Source organism: Rousettus aegyptiacus, unplaced genomic scaffold, assembly GCF_014176215.1.
Source record: "Rousettus aegyptiacus isolate mRouAeg1 unplaced genomic scaffold, mRouAeg1.p scaffold_m13_p_13, whole genome shotgun sequence".
In the NCBI taxonomy this organism is placed as follows: Eukaryota; Metazoa; Chordata; class Mammalia; order Chiroptera; family Pteropodidae; genus Rousettus; species Rousettus aegyptiacus.
In genome coordinates this window covers 71597668-71614225 of record NW_023416288.1, presented here as the reverse complement: position 1 = coordinate 71614225, position 16558 = coordinate 71597668, and the positions used below count along the sequence as shown (strand labels likewise).

The 16558-nt window shown below is 31.1% G+C and overlaps 1 protein-coding gene across 1 annotated transcript in view; it reads left to right on the top strand.

The window, feature by feature from the left end:
- Positions 1-16558, top strand: part of CAPZA2 (capping actin protein of muscle Z-line subunit alpha 2) — a 41905-nt gene that overhangs the window by 11434 nt on the left and 13913 nt on the right. Inside the window, exons 2-4 of the mRNA XM_016119314.2 lie at positions 9984-10047; positions 13361-13412; positions 14982-15045. Coding sequence (XP_015974800.1) covers positions 9984-10047; positions 13361-13412; positions 14982-15045 — 180 coding nt within the window. The remainder of the gene's footprint in view (positions 1-9983; positions 10048-13360; positions 13413-14981; positions 15046-16558) is intronic.

Here is a 16558-nt window from a genome sequence, read left to right as displayed (position 1 = left end):
GCTATGAACATTCTTAGGTAAACTTTTTGTAGACATACGCATTCATTTATATAAATACCTAGTTATGAAATTGCTTGGTCATAAGGGAGAACTTTTGAAGTAAACAATTTTGGTAGGTTAAATAAAGACAAGGTTTTGTCATTTGAAAATTTGTGTTAAACAGTTACAGCTCTCAGACACTATTTAGGTAGGTGTTTAATTAGAAATCAGGTAATTAGAACCCTCTATTTAATCCAAAATTGCTTAACTTGATTTTAAGGAGACAAAGGTTCATGGTAAACTGCAACAATGCATAAATAACCTTATTAGGATTTTTGTGTACAAAAATGAACATTCATTACTTCCTGAGATAACCATTGGAAGTCTTTAAACAAATTAAGTTGTTTGTGAGAAATGGAATATTAATGTCACATTACTTACATTGATATTTTCTTAGTGTTAGCCATGCCTCTATAATAACAGGATCGTTATCCTTTCTTACTGCCTATAAATTGAATATTCAAAAGTTCCTTGAGCAAGTTACATTCTTACGATTAGATGACTGGTAAGTTCATTACACACTTTTCAGAAGGATTTTTGGAATTTATTAAAATGTATGACATCACTAAAGAAGTAACTGACTTAAAGAAGTAATTCATGTTTTTAACATAGTGCTGAACATATATTTTTAAAATATTTATTTTTGGTCCAATGAGGGAAAAAAGGTACATTTTAAGAAATAGGATGGGTTTTTTGTGCATAGGACAGTGTAATAAAAAAACGTATCTCCATCCCACATCATAACACAGAAATTGATCCCAGTTAAAGACCTAAATGTAAAGAGCAACACTTTAAAATTAGAAAAAATATAGGAGAAAATCCCCACAACCTCTACAGAGGATGAATTTTTTCCTACTTTCTAACTACTTCACTGTGTTTAGGGATTTGTCTTACGTAACTATAGTACAGTTATCAAAATCAAGAAATTAAACATTGACAAAATATTATTATTTAATTTACATTTCACCAATTTCCAGTCCAGGATCATATTGAATTTTGTTATAATATCTCTTGATCTTTTTTAATCTGGAAAACTTTGTCAGCATTTTTTTTTTTCAAAACTGTACCACTTTTGAAGAGTACAGACTAGTAATTATGTAAACTTCTTAATTTGGTTTGTTCGATATTTCCTCATGGTTAAATTCAACCTATGAATTTTTGGCAGGACTATCACAAAAGTGATATATCGTCATGTATTTTAGGAGGCACATGATGTCAGTTCTTCCTGTGAATTAAGATAACTGATCATTGAGTGAAGATGGTATGTGGCAGGTTTCCTCAATGTAAAATACTGTTTATCCCTTTAAGTATTTTGTGGAAAGATATTTTCAGACCATGTAAATATCCTGTTGTTTTATCTTACTTTTAGCCACTAATTTTAGCATCCATAGACAATTTTTTGCCTGCAGCAATTACTGTGGTGATCGCCCAAGCTGACTTTCTAATTCAGTTATTCCTTCTACATTAGTTGAAATTCTGCTATAACAAAGAGCTTTCCCTTTTCTCCATTTGTTCATTCACTTATATTAATGTGGACTTTGGATTCTTATTTTATTCTCTGGGCTACTATTTCTATCATTATTTGTTGCTTGAATTGTAGAATGCTTTTTTTTTTTTTTTAAGTACATAAGAAAAAGTACAAAAATGAACTTTGACAGCGAATTAATACTTTTGTGTTATCTCAGTTGATGGGAAGGATTTTTTTCTCAGAGCTAACATTTTGGATATTGTTTTGAATACACTATTTTGTCTTCTGTATAAGTAACTATAGTCACTTGTGGTACCTGCTCTTTTACAAGAAGCACAACAGAATGGAACATACTTTTTATGTTATGTTTATCTTTTGTATAGCTTATAGAAAATTAGGTTTGGATCCAAGAAAAAGAAAAGGAGAAATATAATTCTTTCAGCTTTTAGCCCAGGTTAATACATTAAGAAGGTTAACTTTTCAAAACTATACTTCTTGGTGCAGTTATGAGGCATGCCTGTCAGCTGACAGTGATTCCCATCAAGCCACACCTTCCCATCAAAACCAAGGTATTCCCCCCACACTCAATCTAGAATTGCAGTTTAGAAATACAATGAAAATAATAACTCTTTCCTGAATGTGACTCCAGTTTATAAAGGCTGGATTTCGAATAATGTCATGGAGGAAGGTGGTGGTTAATGCAAAAGATTTAGCAGTTGGCCCAGGAATGTATCCAGTAATTCACTGGGCTCTTCCAGGAAAATCTTTGATATACCTAGGAGTAGATAATAGTGCCATGTGTGTTAGAGAAACTTTGAGGAAAATCATTCTACTCTTGGGACCTCCTTGTTAACTTGTCTAGCCATTTTTCTTTCTTGGGTTTACAGTGAGCTAGAGTAATAATTTTTTTAATTAAAAAAAAAAAAGTTGGCCAGAAGGATGAATGTAGGGTAATGTTGAGTCTTATAGCAGTGTTTAGAATACCTTGATGACTCAACAATTTTCTAGAAACACAAGTAAGCCTTTACTATGACTGACACATTTTCTCTTCTCAAGCACCTGAGAAATCCAAAAATCAGATTCTTTCTTAATGGCTGAAATTCACCAAGACCCAATTAAAATACTTACAGACAGAGCTGGTATAATCCAAGTTGTATTTTGGGTTTTCAACCAGACCGTTCACGTGACCTCCCAACCCTTAGTGCTGCTTCTCACCTTTCACTTTGGATGTTGTGAGCAGTCCATTAACTCCTTTGGCTACTTTATACATTTATTGCAATTACAATTGCAACTAAGTCTGTAGAATAAAAATATAGATCATTTTTGTTTTTGTTTTTTGGTGAAAACCCAAAATAGAACTGACTAAAATTCTAAATGATTTATGCCTTTTTGTGAAACAACTGAAATTTTAAAGCTTAGCAACTAATTTATCACATCACTATGCGTGTGCCCTCTTGCATGCTGTGTGTGTGTGTGTGTGTGTGTTGCTTGCTCGTAATACTTTAATTTTTGGCAATTTTATAGGTGGTATGTAAGTCATTAGGAGTATTAAAAACAATTACCTCTAAATTCTAAAAGTTTCAAAAGAAATGTTTCATTAATTCATCAGCAGGTTACCACAATTTTATTTGTTGCCTGTGTTAGTTTAAGACATTGTTTTAAATCCTTCCTAACAACTCCTTACCTCAATAGGAAGGATGGGGAAGGGGTAGAAGAAAAGTAAGACTTTCACATAATCATAATAGATTCCAGTGTATGTTCAGCGTGTGCTATCTTCCGTAACCTATTTCATCCTTGTCTGCTTAAAAGTAATTATTCGTTATATTTTGCCTTATTTTAATAGCCCTCTTAAATAGTTTAGAAGAAAATGATTTGAAAATACATAAAATATATTTTTAATTAACATACAGCAAAAGTACCCACCCCCTTTTTTCTGATAACTTTCAACTCTGTATAGATTCATGCAATTACTACCAAAATCTGTCACCTCCCAAAATTTGTTCATTTTCTTTCCTTCCCTTACTTCTCCCTTTATATTCACACCCTTCCTACCTCTGTTCCCAGCCCTTGATATCCATTGATCTGTTCTCCATTGCTCTAATCTTGTTTATTTGAGAATGTCATATAAGTGAAACATATACTATTACTATTTAACCTTTTGAGACTGGTTTCTTTCAGCATAAGCCTTTTGAGATTCATCCAAGTTGTTGCAAGTATTCATAATTTGTTCTTTTTCATTGCTGAGTAGTAGTCCATTGTGTAGACTACCATCATTTATTCATATACCCATTTTTGGACATTTGGGTTGTGAATTGTTTCCAGTTTTGAGCAATTGTGAATAGATTTGCATTTCTCTAAGGTAGATACCTGGGAGTGAGATTGTTGTGTCATATTGTGTGTGCTTAACTTCATAAGAAATTGCCAAACTGTCTTATACTGGGTTAACGGTAGGCCTAGGGATGTATTTAGTAATTCACTGGGCTGTTCCAGTTTTGTTTCCTCATCAGCACTATTACCAATCTTTTTATTTTAGCCATTCTATTAGATATGTAGTAGTATTTCATGATTTTAATATTAATTTCCCTAATCATTAATAATATTGTACATCTGTGCCTTTATCTGTCTTCTATATATGCTCTTTGGTGAAATGTCTACTCAAGTCTTGCTTACTGTTTTCTTAATGTTGAGTTTTGAGAGTATATATTCTAGATACAAGTCCTTTGTTGGGTATGTGATTTGCTAGCATTTTCTCCAGTTTGTAGCTTGTCTTTTCATTCTCTTAACAGTATCTTTAACAGAGAAAACCTTTTTCTTTTCAATTAAATCCATTTTATCAACTTTTTTTAATGGATTATGGTTTTAGTAGCATGTCTAAGAATTTTTTGCCTAACCCCAGATCATGAAGATTTTCTTCTGTTTCCTTTTAAGTTTTTTTAAGTTTTATATTTTAAATTTAGACCTATGATCTATTTTGAAGTAATTTTTTAAATAAGGTATGCGGTTTAGATTGAGGTACTTTTTTTGCTCATGAATATCTCATTGAATATCATTTGTTGGAAAATATCCTTTCTTCATTGAATCGCCTTTGCACCTTTGTCAAAAATCATTTGGCCCTATGTATATATGAGTATGCTTTTGGACCCAGTTCTGTTGATTGTCCCCTCACCAATACACTATTTTATGACTGTAGCTTTTTATTTTAAGTCTTGGCATCAGGTAGTATGAATCTTCAACTTTGTTCTTTTTCAGAATTGTTTTGACTACTTTATATTCTAGTTCATTTGCCTTCACTAATTTGCATTTACTATTAAGGATATGAAATAACATTTCATTTCTTCTCTTTACTAAAATCTTTTTTACTAGCATGATGTATATTAATGTGCATGTACTTGTGGTTATTCTGGGCATCAGTGATTTTTTTTATCTTGCTTGCATTCGAGCAGGAGTATTAATACATGGCCAAAATAATCAGCATTCATTGCAATTTTCAAACATAGAAAAGTAAGGTAGAAAACATCAATGTTAGAATCCGCTTGTTGGTTTATATCCAAAAAATCCTGCTGCGATTTGGATTGGGCCTCTTGACTGTAGAATGGTTTGGGGAAGATTATCTTCATGATGTTGAATCTTCCTGTCTGTGAACATAATATATCTCTCCATTTATTTAGCCTTTCTTTAATTTCTTTCATCATTGTTTTCTGTAGTTTTTAGCATACTAGCTCTGCACTTATTTTGCTAGATTTATACTTGAGTTTTATAGGTCTTTTTTTTTTTTTAGATTCTTTGGGATTTTTTTAAAATATATTTTGTAAACAATCATGTTATCTGCAAGTAAAATGTTTTATATTATTTATGAACTTTCTTTTATGTCTTTTCTTATTGTACCAAGACAGTGTGATGTTGAATAAGAGTGGTGGGAATGATCATTCTTGTCTTGTTCTGGCTTTTGGGGGGTAGAGCCTTCAGTCTTTGACCATTAAAGGTGATGTTAGCTGTAGATTTTTTTGTGGATTCCTTTTATCAGATTAAGGATATTCTCTTCTTAGTAGGCAGAGTTTTTATCATTGAATGTTGACAATCAAATAATTTTTCTGTATCTATTAAGATGATCCGTGGTTTTCATCTTTAATCACTTGATATTGTGAATTGCTATCATTGATTGTTAAGTATTGAAACACCCATACATTTCCAGGGTAAACCCTATTTGATGATGATGATGATGTCTTATCTGTTCTATATATTTCTGGATTCAACTTGCTAATATTTTATTGAGGATATTTGCATCTATGTTAATGAGAGATTTTGGTCTATGAATTGTCTTAACCTAAAAATAAAAGATCAAAGTGAACAGCAACAGGCATTTATTTGAGATAAAAAAAAGAATAGCTATTTGGGAAGCACTGATTCAGGCAGAAACCCAAATAGCGTTCCAATTAAGAGACAGAGGCTGAGGATATTTTATGAGAAAGGTAAAGGGGACAGTTAAATCAGTAAAAGGAAGATATTTCCGTTGGTGCAGATAAGCTAACAGTGATGCTAATTCTAAACAGTGTTTTTTTTTAATCTTCAGTATGGTAGTCATCAGTCCTGTAGTCATAATATCTGCTTTCTTGTTATCTTTGCAAATAGTTGTTTGAGACACAATGTTGCTTTAGGCCCAGTCCAAAGGTTATTTTGCCCTGTTTAAACATTCCAAAGATTTGAGACATAAGTACAAGGCAGTTCCTCTGGGATGGCAGCTCCTGCTCCATTTCAAAGTGGCTCTTTTTATACTTTTTTTTTTTTTTTTACAGTTGAGTTGTTGGTAATATTTTGGTCTTTGGTTTAGGGTAGTTCTGTTCTCTTAAAATGAGTTAGAATGTGTTCTCACCTCTGTTTTCTGTGTAGAATTTGTGTAGAATTGGTATATTTCTTCCTTGAATGTTGGATGTAAGAAAACCTGGAGTTTTATTTGTTGAAAGACTTTTAACAACAAATTCAATTCCTTTAATATATCTAGGACCGTTCAGGTTATCTATCTTTTGAGTGAACCGTGGTTTTTGTGTCTTTCAAGGAATTCGTTTCACTTAAGTTGTTAATAACATTTTAAATATCAAAAATAAAAGTTTATATTGAGACAGTTGTAGGTGGCTACACTATTACATTCTGCCATGTTCATCTTTGGGTTGCTGGATCTTACCCATATTTACCAAAACTGTTTTAAATACAAGAAGTAGCATAATGTAGTGAATAAAAGACTCAGAAATCAGACTGAGTTACTTCTGCTTCAATACCTCATCTAAAAAACTTGCAAATATAATAGTAACTACCTTATAAACTTAAATGACATGATCCATGCAAAGTGCTCAGTAAACACTAATTTCAGTTAATTCTGTTTTTGTTACCATTTTCATCACTGTTATCTCTCTGGTATCCAACAACCCATCATTGATTTTGCTTAAAACTTTTTAATGTTCCAGACTATAAAAACTTTTTAAATTGACATTTTCTAAACTTTTTAAGGCCTTGTCATTTTTGTGGCCTCTACCGAGGAACATCTTTGTTCTAGCTATATGTACCTCTTTTTCATCCATCTCTGTCTTCTGAAAACCAAATGTGTGTTTAGAAACACACAAACACACAACATATATACACAAACACATATAACTATTTCTTTTTCTTTCTGTTATTTTAGTTTCCACATTAGAGAAATGCCAGTGCTAGTAAAATGGACAAAATGAAAATAAGTTGAAGTTTTTGTTTTTGCTGGTTGACCCCTTAATTCAGCAAATACTTGACTGTGCGTTTAAAAATCACCTGGAAAGCTTGTTTAAGTAGTATTTCCTGGGCCTCATTTCCAGAGTCTAATTTAGTTGCTCAGAGAGGGGCCTTTGACTGTGCATTTCCAACGAAATCACTGGTGTACTGCTTTTAGGAAAACTGCCTGAACGTAGTCAGAGATTACTGTGTAGTGGCTGGAAAACTCAAGACTGGGCATGCTATTTATCTGCTTAGGTATATATTACTTATTGATCTTTTTATCAAACATGGCCTTTATTCTCTTAAAATATGCCTCTCAGTATACCTGAGATATTTTTTTCTCTCACTTATCTTTGAACTAAAATTTGCTAAGATATAGTCAAGTCTCATGTTACTAAAAACATTAGGCCATTCTTCCCCTCTTCCTTTCTGTATTTTTTACTAATTTGTGACTTCATAGACACAGATGTGTCTGTTTTCTTCATTATGCCTAAATGCGTCTTATTTCTTCATACATAGAAATTTTCTTTCCTTTTTTAGAAATTTATTTATTTTAACTTTTTAATGTCACCAACATTTGACCCCTTTTACCCCATCTACCTCCCTCTTAGCTCCCCACCCCCATCCATCCTCTGCTCACTGCTCGTCTGTTGTCCATGTCCATGAGTTTCTGTTTGTTTGTCCTGTTCATTTGTTGCTTTTAGGTTTATATCTCGCATGTAAGTGATATCATGTGGTTTTCAACTTTTTCTCTCTGGCTTATTTCACTTAGCATGAGAAATTTTCTTAATCATTTTATTCCACTTTTGTTTAAAGAAAAATTTTCTTACAAGGAAATATTTATATGTAGGGTAGCTTTGAATCTTTAAATGCATTAAATTATATATGAAAATATATTTTTTATTTTTTTCCAACTTCCCTTCCATCCCCAACCTTTGGCAACCACGTATCTATGAGCTTGGTGGCTTGGGTTTTTGCTTGGTTGGTTGGCTTAAACTCTACATGCAGAAGAGATCATAAGGCATTTATCTTTCTCTGTCTTATTTCACTTAGCTTAATTCCCTTGAACTCTATCTATATTGTCACAAATGACATTGGAATTTTGAAAGGGATTGCATTGAAAATGTAAATTGCTTTGGGTGGTGTGGACATTTTAACAATATTGATTCTTCCTATCCATGAGCGCACAATACCTTTCCATTTATTTGCTATATTTTCCAATTTCTTTCACGAATGAAAGTTGTAGTTTTCAATATATACAAGTCTTTTACCCCTTGGTTAAATTTATTTCTGGTGTTTCTGGTGTAATTATAAATGGGGTTGTTTTTTAATTTCTCTTTCTGACAGTCGATTACTAATGTATAGAAATGATTTTTGTGTATTGATTTTGTACTCTGCAATTTTACAGAATTCATTTATTCTAACAGTTTTTTGATATAGTCTTGAGAGTCTTCTGTATATAATATGTCATCAACAAATACCGGCAGTTTTATTGGATGCCTTTTATTTCATTTTATTATCTAATTGCTGTGGCTAGGACTTCCAGTACTATGTTGAATAAAAGTGGTAAGAGTGGGCATTATTGTTTTGTTCCTGATCTTAGAGCTTTTCCTCTGAGATCATCATCCTCAGGTATGATGTTACCTGTGAGTTTATCATATATGACCTTTATTATATTGAGATATGTTCCCTCTTTCTCTGCTTTGTTGATTTTTTATCATAAATGGGTGTTGAATTTTGTCAAATACTTTTTCTGATTCTATTGAGATGATCATATGATGTTTATCCTTCATTTTGTTAATGTGATATATCACATTGACTGATTTGCAGGTGTTGAACCATCCTTGCATCCTGGCATAAATCTCACTTGATTGCAGTTTTAAAAGGATTGTAATTTGTTTAATTCAGTTTGTTAGTATTTTGTTGAGGATTTTTGCATCTGTTTGTCAGAGATATTGGTCTATAAAACTTTGGAAGAGTTTCCTCCTCTTCTATTTTTGGTAAAATTTTGAGGAGGATTTGTACTAATTCTTTGAATGTTTGGTAGAATTCACCAGGGAAGTCGTCTGGTCCTGAACTTTGGTTTGGTAGAAGGTTCTTGATGACTGATTCAACCTTCTTGTAATTGGTCTGTTTAGATTTTCTATTGCATCATGATTCATTCTTGGCAGGTTGTTTGTTTCTAAGAATTATCCTCTTCATCAAGGTTGTCCAATTTGTTCGCATATAATTGTTCATAATTGTCTGTTATTGTCCTTTGTATTTCCGTGGTACCATTTGTAACAGTTCCTTTCAATTCTAATTTTATTTGAGCCTTCTCTTTTTTTCTTGGTAAGTCTAGCTAAAGGCTTGTCAATTTTATCTTTTCAAAGAACCAGCTCTCGGTTTCTTTATTGTCTTTTTAGTCTAAGAATAATTTATTTCTGCTCTTATTTCTTCCTTCTAACTTTGGGCTTCATGTATTCTTTTCCTAATTCCCTAAGGGTAAAAGTTAGGTTGTTTAGATGAGACTTTCATATGTTTTATCTATATTCAAACTATACATTGTGATTATATTAAATGATTAAAATAATAATAAACTTAAGGTGTTTAAGTGAAGAAGTGTCACTCTTTAAATTTTTATTAAACTATTTTCAGTAGAACTTTAGTATAATTTTGCTTTTGTTATCATTGGTGGTGGTGATATTTTAGCAGAGGTCTTTGCTATGAAACATTTATATCTTCATTTCTATTTTAGGTGCGTATAGCAGCCAAGTTCATCATTCATGCCCCTCCTGGAGAATTTAATGAGGTGTTTAATGGTGAGTGTTTAAGTCATAACACTAATTGATATATCAAGTACTCTTTTTTTAAATAATAAATTTTATAACCAAAATAAGCAAATGGCTAGAATATAATGCAGTTATGGTGTATATGATAATTATGTTTGACTAAATTAACACTTTTAAGAGAATAATATTAAATCATTTAAAAAGACAAGAGAACTTCAGTTTTAATTATTTTTTGGAATTGTTACATGCATTTTTGTATTTCTTGTAAAGAAAAACATACTGGATTAATATGAACTGTCAAAAAAGGGGAGTATTGTTTCACCATGCTTAGAAGACGATACTATAATTTAAATTTGTTATTTAAATTATATCTTCTAAATTAGTTTACAGTATGCTTTTCTTTAAGCTTCACCAACAAACATTTTAATAATTATTCATCTACATATCAGAAATTAAACTGTTCTGTAGTCTGTAAAAACTATAACAATAGCTCCACTTTAACAATAAGAATGACATGGTTCAAATAATCGCCAGGAAAATGGCCTGTGGTGATTTTTTTTTTTTTTAACAAAACTTAAGTAGTTTTAAGAATAAGCTACCACAAGTATAGTAAATGTGTTATTTCTAATTCATATATATTAGGCCTTCACCATGTCTTAAATTAAAATTAATTCGTGCAGGGCTTTTCAGTTTCATTTTTTAAACATGTCTATTAAGTTTAATCACTCATTTTCATTCATAGTATAAGATATAATGGAATCTCATCTCAGAAAAGATTAGATTTGAAAGTCAAAATAGGAAGCAAAAATTATATAAAGTTAAAATTACTCTAGAAAATTCTTAAGTCATCCACAAATTATAATAATACATGATTTTGTGTATGCAATTACATATGGTAATTCTTACGCATTTAAAAATTTAACCACTGAACTAGCTACAATAGAGGAAGACTGGCAAGTCTACGTTGTAAAAAAAAAATGGAAATTAAAATAATTCTGCCTTTTAAGATAATAAAATCTCTAGTAGTGAATTGGGAAGTTGTGGAGAATTCAAAAGTACTTCTTCCTGCAGGGTTTAACTTGTGCTTTACTATTCAACTTCTATAACCTAAATACACATTAATTTATTTGATGGTCGAGGCATTAAAGAAGATATAGCCTCTTGTGAGGTTCAAAAGTTGACATGAAACTTAAATTGATAATGGTAAAAGTGCATTAAAGTTAGTAGCCCATATAGACTTATGCACTAAGAATGTTTTCACAGACTGTTTTTACTCTGAATTAAAATGCCCTACAATAGGAGTCTTAGAAATTGCTTTTCTAAGTCTCATTGAAATTGCTGTTGAATTGATATGTTCTGCATTGAGGTACAGTAAATTTGGGCATTTAAGATAAGCCAGTAAGTAGGCCTGGAATGGAGAATGAGCTGTGGAATACAAGTGGGTTATAGGATGTTATATAAGTTTTGACAAGGAGTTTAAATTTAAGAGTTAAAAAGGAATTAAATATTTGAGGGGGAAATCTCATGAATTTGCCACAGATTTTAGAATTTCAGTCTTAAAATTTTGTCAGTTCAGTGGTTCCCTAATGTTATTTCCTGGACTAGCTACATCAGAATCACTGAAACATAGATTTCTACCAGATAATCAGTTTCATCTGTCTGAGCCGGGACTCTTTTTAAGCCTCCCGCCCACTACCCTATGATTCTGATATGTAGCCTGGCTTGGAACCATAGCCTAATCCCTTCTTTAGTAGTGTTTTCTTATTTTATTCAAATTCTTCTTTGTCTTTATATTTCTTACACTGTACTCTCCTTATGATAAAAACATGAACTTTTTTCCCCCACATCAATTCCCAGATTCTGGGAAATGATCATATTGATTCTGCTTTTAAATATTTTCCCATTTTAGAACTGGAAAAGATACACTTCCATGGAATACTGCTGTCCATGATTATGTTTTAAATATTAAAGATGAAAGAATTATATTAAACAGAACTTCCCAGTTTACTTTGTGAGATAGGAATAACCATAATTGTTAATGCCTGTATTTTTTAGGAAGAAGCTTCCATCGTCTAAAATGAGTTAATTTAGGAATCAAAGTAGTAAATTTTAGTGGTAAGCAAAAGAGATTGATTTTAAATCAGGTCCTACTACTGAAAAGAGGTATGTGAATAGGCAATATTTTTTCTTTTGGAATAACTATTATTTTTGTAAAAATTATTGAGTCGATTTTGTATTGTAAAATCCAAAAAAAAAAAAAACCATTCAAAATTCTACCCTCCAGTTCTCCTGTTTGAATGAAATGCTTCTGTTTGCATGAAATGCTTCTAACATATCAATTTATACACATATATAACATATAAATATGACAGTATCCATGCTGAGTTTCCCCTTTCTGTTTATTATGAATGTATTTCCATGTTGGTAAATACATATCTACATTATTTTTAATGACTGTCCCATTTTACATTGTTTTTGAGAACTATGGACTGTTCGTTAAATTAAACCAGTTTCTTAATGAATAATAATTTATTTTAATTTAGTGAAAAAATTAGGATATGTTGTCATTCGTACTTTATGATAACTATGTAAAAAAGCCAGGTGCATAGGGAAAATAATGAAGGAAACTGTACCAACACTAGTGGAGAAATTTGGTTATTTCGGTGAAATTATGTGAATTTTTTCCTTTATATTTTACAGAGTGCTCGTATTTTCCAATAAAAAGTATTATTTTTAAAGTTATATTTTAATGATTAATAGGCAAAGTCTACATAATAATAGGACAGAATTAAGAATCAACCAAAGTGAGAATACTAAATTAAATAAAGGCGCTTGTATATCAAACTAAATGTACTTATCTTTTGTTTGAACGTGTGCTGTCTGAGGACAGAAATGTCTGTGTGTGCACTCTGTTCACAAGCTGTTTATTGTTTAATCACTTTTCTATAGAGCAAATTCATTTGAAACTCATGGTAGTATTGTCAGACTAGAGGGATAGTGCTAAGGGTTTTCATATCTTATCACAGCATCTTTTTGGTATAGCTTATCTCCCCTTTAGTTCTTTGGAGATACATTACAGTCTGCCTGTATTGACTTTTAAGGATATAAAATAACTTGTATTTCTATTTCATTTTCTCTTCTGTTTCTTAGCCACTTTTCAAATTAATACCGTGGTGTGTTTTGTGCTTATTTTAGCCATCAAAGTGATATTTTGATCTTGCTTACGTGTTTGGGGTGTGTGTGTGTGTATGTTAATACATGACCAAAATAACCTGTATCTATTACATAGAAATCTCAGACACAGAAAAATAGTAATACAGAAAACATAATATTTGTTTTGCAGATGTTCGGTTACTGCTTAATAATGATAATCTTCTCAGGGAAGGAGCAGCCCAGTAAGTATATTTACACGACAGAAGTGATATGGGAAAATGTTTTAAAGGTGGTTTTTAAGCACTAATCCCTGAAATAGATACTTACATATCAAGTTCAAATTTATGTAACTACACATAATTATACACATGTACTAGGCTAGAAGATAAATATTTTCGATCACAGACATAGGGACACAATTATAACATGAAATTCTCTTATTTATTGTGTTTGGCAATGGCTTATATTCTCAGTACTACATTTTTACTTTTGAAAAGTTGGGTAAAATTATTTTAGAAACTTTGGTCTTTGAAATTGTGATTGCTTAAATTTTTATACAGATTTTACTTTTGGTTATATGTTTGACCCTAATGGATTTTTGAAGGTTAGGAGTTTATTTTATTCATCCACAAATATCTACCATAGTATCAGACACATATTTACCTAATAAGTGTTTACCGGATTCAGAGTGAGTGATTCAGAGAACCAGATAATTCTAAATCTCAGTACGTCATCTTTGGACCAGTGACCAGAAATGGTTGATTCTCTTCCCTACCACCACCTCCCAAAATAGTCTGGGGACCCATATTTTAGGCTAACCATCTTCATTACACATTTGAAAATAATAAAATTAAACTGATTTTTAGATGCCTTACTGAGAGTATTTAGAATTCATCCAGTCACCTAATTTCATGCCTAACAATAACCTACTTTTTCTTGCTGTACTTGCTTCATTCCCTAATTTATCCTACACACTACTGCCATATTAATCTTTTTCACAGTAGTTCTAGGTTCTCCTTTCTCAGAAAGCTGTGGTTATGCCTTGTCTCCCAAATGAAGTAACTATTCCATCATTTAAGCCTTTCAGTTCAATCCAGCAAATATAACCGAACACCCGCTATGTGTCAGGCATTGAGCTTGCTGCTTTCTGTGATGTTGGACCTAACCTATCATCTTGTGTGTTTTTCTCATCCTGGTCCCTCCAATTGAAATACTCTTCTCTTTCCATCTCTCCAATTTCTGCAAGACCACAGAGACTACCCATTTTTTCAAGGCCAGTTTTTAGTATCACATCCATTATGAAATCACCTCTATTCTCTTCTTCCCTTGGCTTAACAGAATGTAATTTTAAAAATGTATATATTCTCCATGATGCTTTATTAATCATTCTTTTATGGTACTTTCTACTTTGTCTTATATCTATCAGTTACCTCTCGTATTCAACCATAATCCCTTTGATCATAGGATCATGTCTTTTCATCTCTCACAACACCTACTCTGTTTCCTGGTCTGTTGTATACTAAATATATACCTGAATAATTGGATATGTATCTTATAAATGGCTAACCTTTACTTTCAGGGTTTTGAATGAAAAGATTAATTATATTTACTGATTTAATTTTCTTTTGCTAAACATTGAAAGCTGGATATCATTCATCAGTTTTAAAAAGTCATAAGATTACTAATGGAGAATTATAATTTTATAATTTTATTTAACTTGCCATTTGACTTTTATTGAAAGGTGAGTTGTTTAACTTATTTTTTTTAGGGTATTAAGTAATTTTAAGTAATTGGCCTTTTTCTTTTTTTAGTGCATTTGCACAGTATAACTTGGACCAGTTTACCCCAGTAAAAATTGAAGGTTATGAAGATCAGGTATGTTTCATGTAAACACAGGATCTGACTATTCTTTGTTTAATTTATAATGGTTAATATTCTGCAAGAATTGTGAAGTAGTATGTTTAAAGATAAAGTGTTTGTCTTAATCAAAACTATTTACGGGTAAAGTAATATTTAGTTTCTTTTGATGAAATCAATAATACCATTAGCAGAAAGTCCCTTTTAGAAATATTCAACTGTAATTATTTTAAGATTTTAGAAAATAATTGCTTTAAATCTACTTTCTTGTTTTTTATAGGGAAAAAAAATCCTATATTAATCCAAAATCTAGAATATATATTAGTAAGATTTATATCATAATTTGGTTGCTCTGGAATTCTACAGTCTTCATGTGAGTAACTTAGCATTTAGTAATTATTAAATCTTTTCTTTTCGAAGTGCAAGTTAGAATTGCTAAGCTAAGAAAAGCCACAAAAGGTCACTAGCATTTTTTTTTCATTTTTGGTTTAGAGTTGCTAATAATTTTATTAATTCATATTATGCTTTGTGAAGCACAATATATATAAAACAATATGAAGAAGAAACTGGCAGGTAGAACATAAGTGGTAATAATTACGTTCATAGTAGTAACTATGAACTAATTATACAGAGTATAATTAATAGCTAATTATATCAGAACTTATATTTGCTATTCATTACGTAATATGTAGTCTTCTAATTACAGAGAGAAAAGAAACTAGACAGAAGATGACTAGTAACTGAAAGGAAAACAAAAGCTCATATATGTAGATATGCATGTGTGTATACACATATATAAAAAGCTATATAGTGCTTCATTTTATTAATCTCCTAAATTTATTTTTTCTCTTGTGAGATTGTTTTCCTTTTTTAATTTTTTTTGATGTTATAAACAATTGCTGTATTAAAAAACTTTGTACTTCTAGGTATATTGATGATTGTTTTCTAAAGATAAATCCCTAAAAAGAAGACTGGCTAGGTTTAGGGAAGGCATCTTAAAATGTTGGATAGCCCCAAATTCATTTTTTGAACCTATCATAATTTTAATACTTAAATCTAATAAAGATAAATAAAAAAAAGAAAACTTGTAATCTCACATGTGACTATAGATTTTAAAACTTTGACTAGGTATTAAGAAGTAGAATCCAGGAATATATCAAAAGAATATGCCAAGACCAAGTAGAACGTATTACTGGACTATAACAGTGGTTTCATGTAAGGCAATATATTGTTGTTATTGGCCAGCACATCAAAAAGAAAAACCTTACATCAATAGACAATATAAAGGAATTTGAGAAATCCAGCAACTAGTCCAACCCTAAGTAAACTATAGATAGGAAAAAACTGTTAAATATAATAGATTGTTTAATAGAAACCAATATAAATATAAACTACAATTTTAGTTAAAATAGAAAATCAGCCAGGTATATCTACTTATCACCGTTATCATTCCTAATAAATGGAGGTGTAGCAAATACAAGAGAATGAGAACTTTTAAAGCTTTGGAAAAGAACACTTTTAGATAATATGA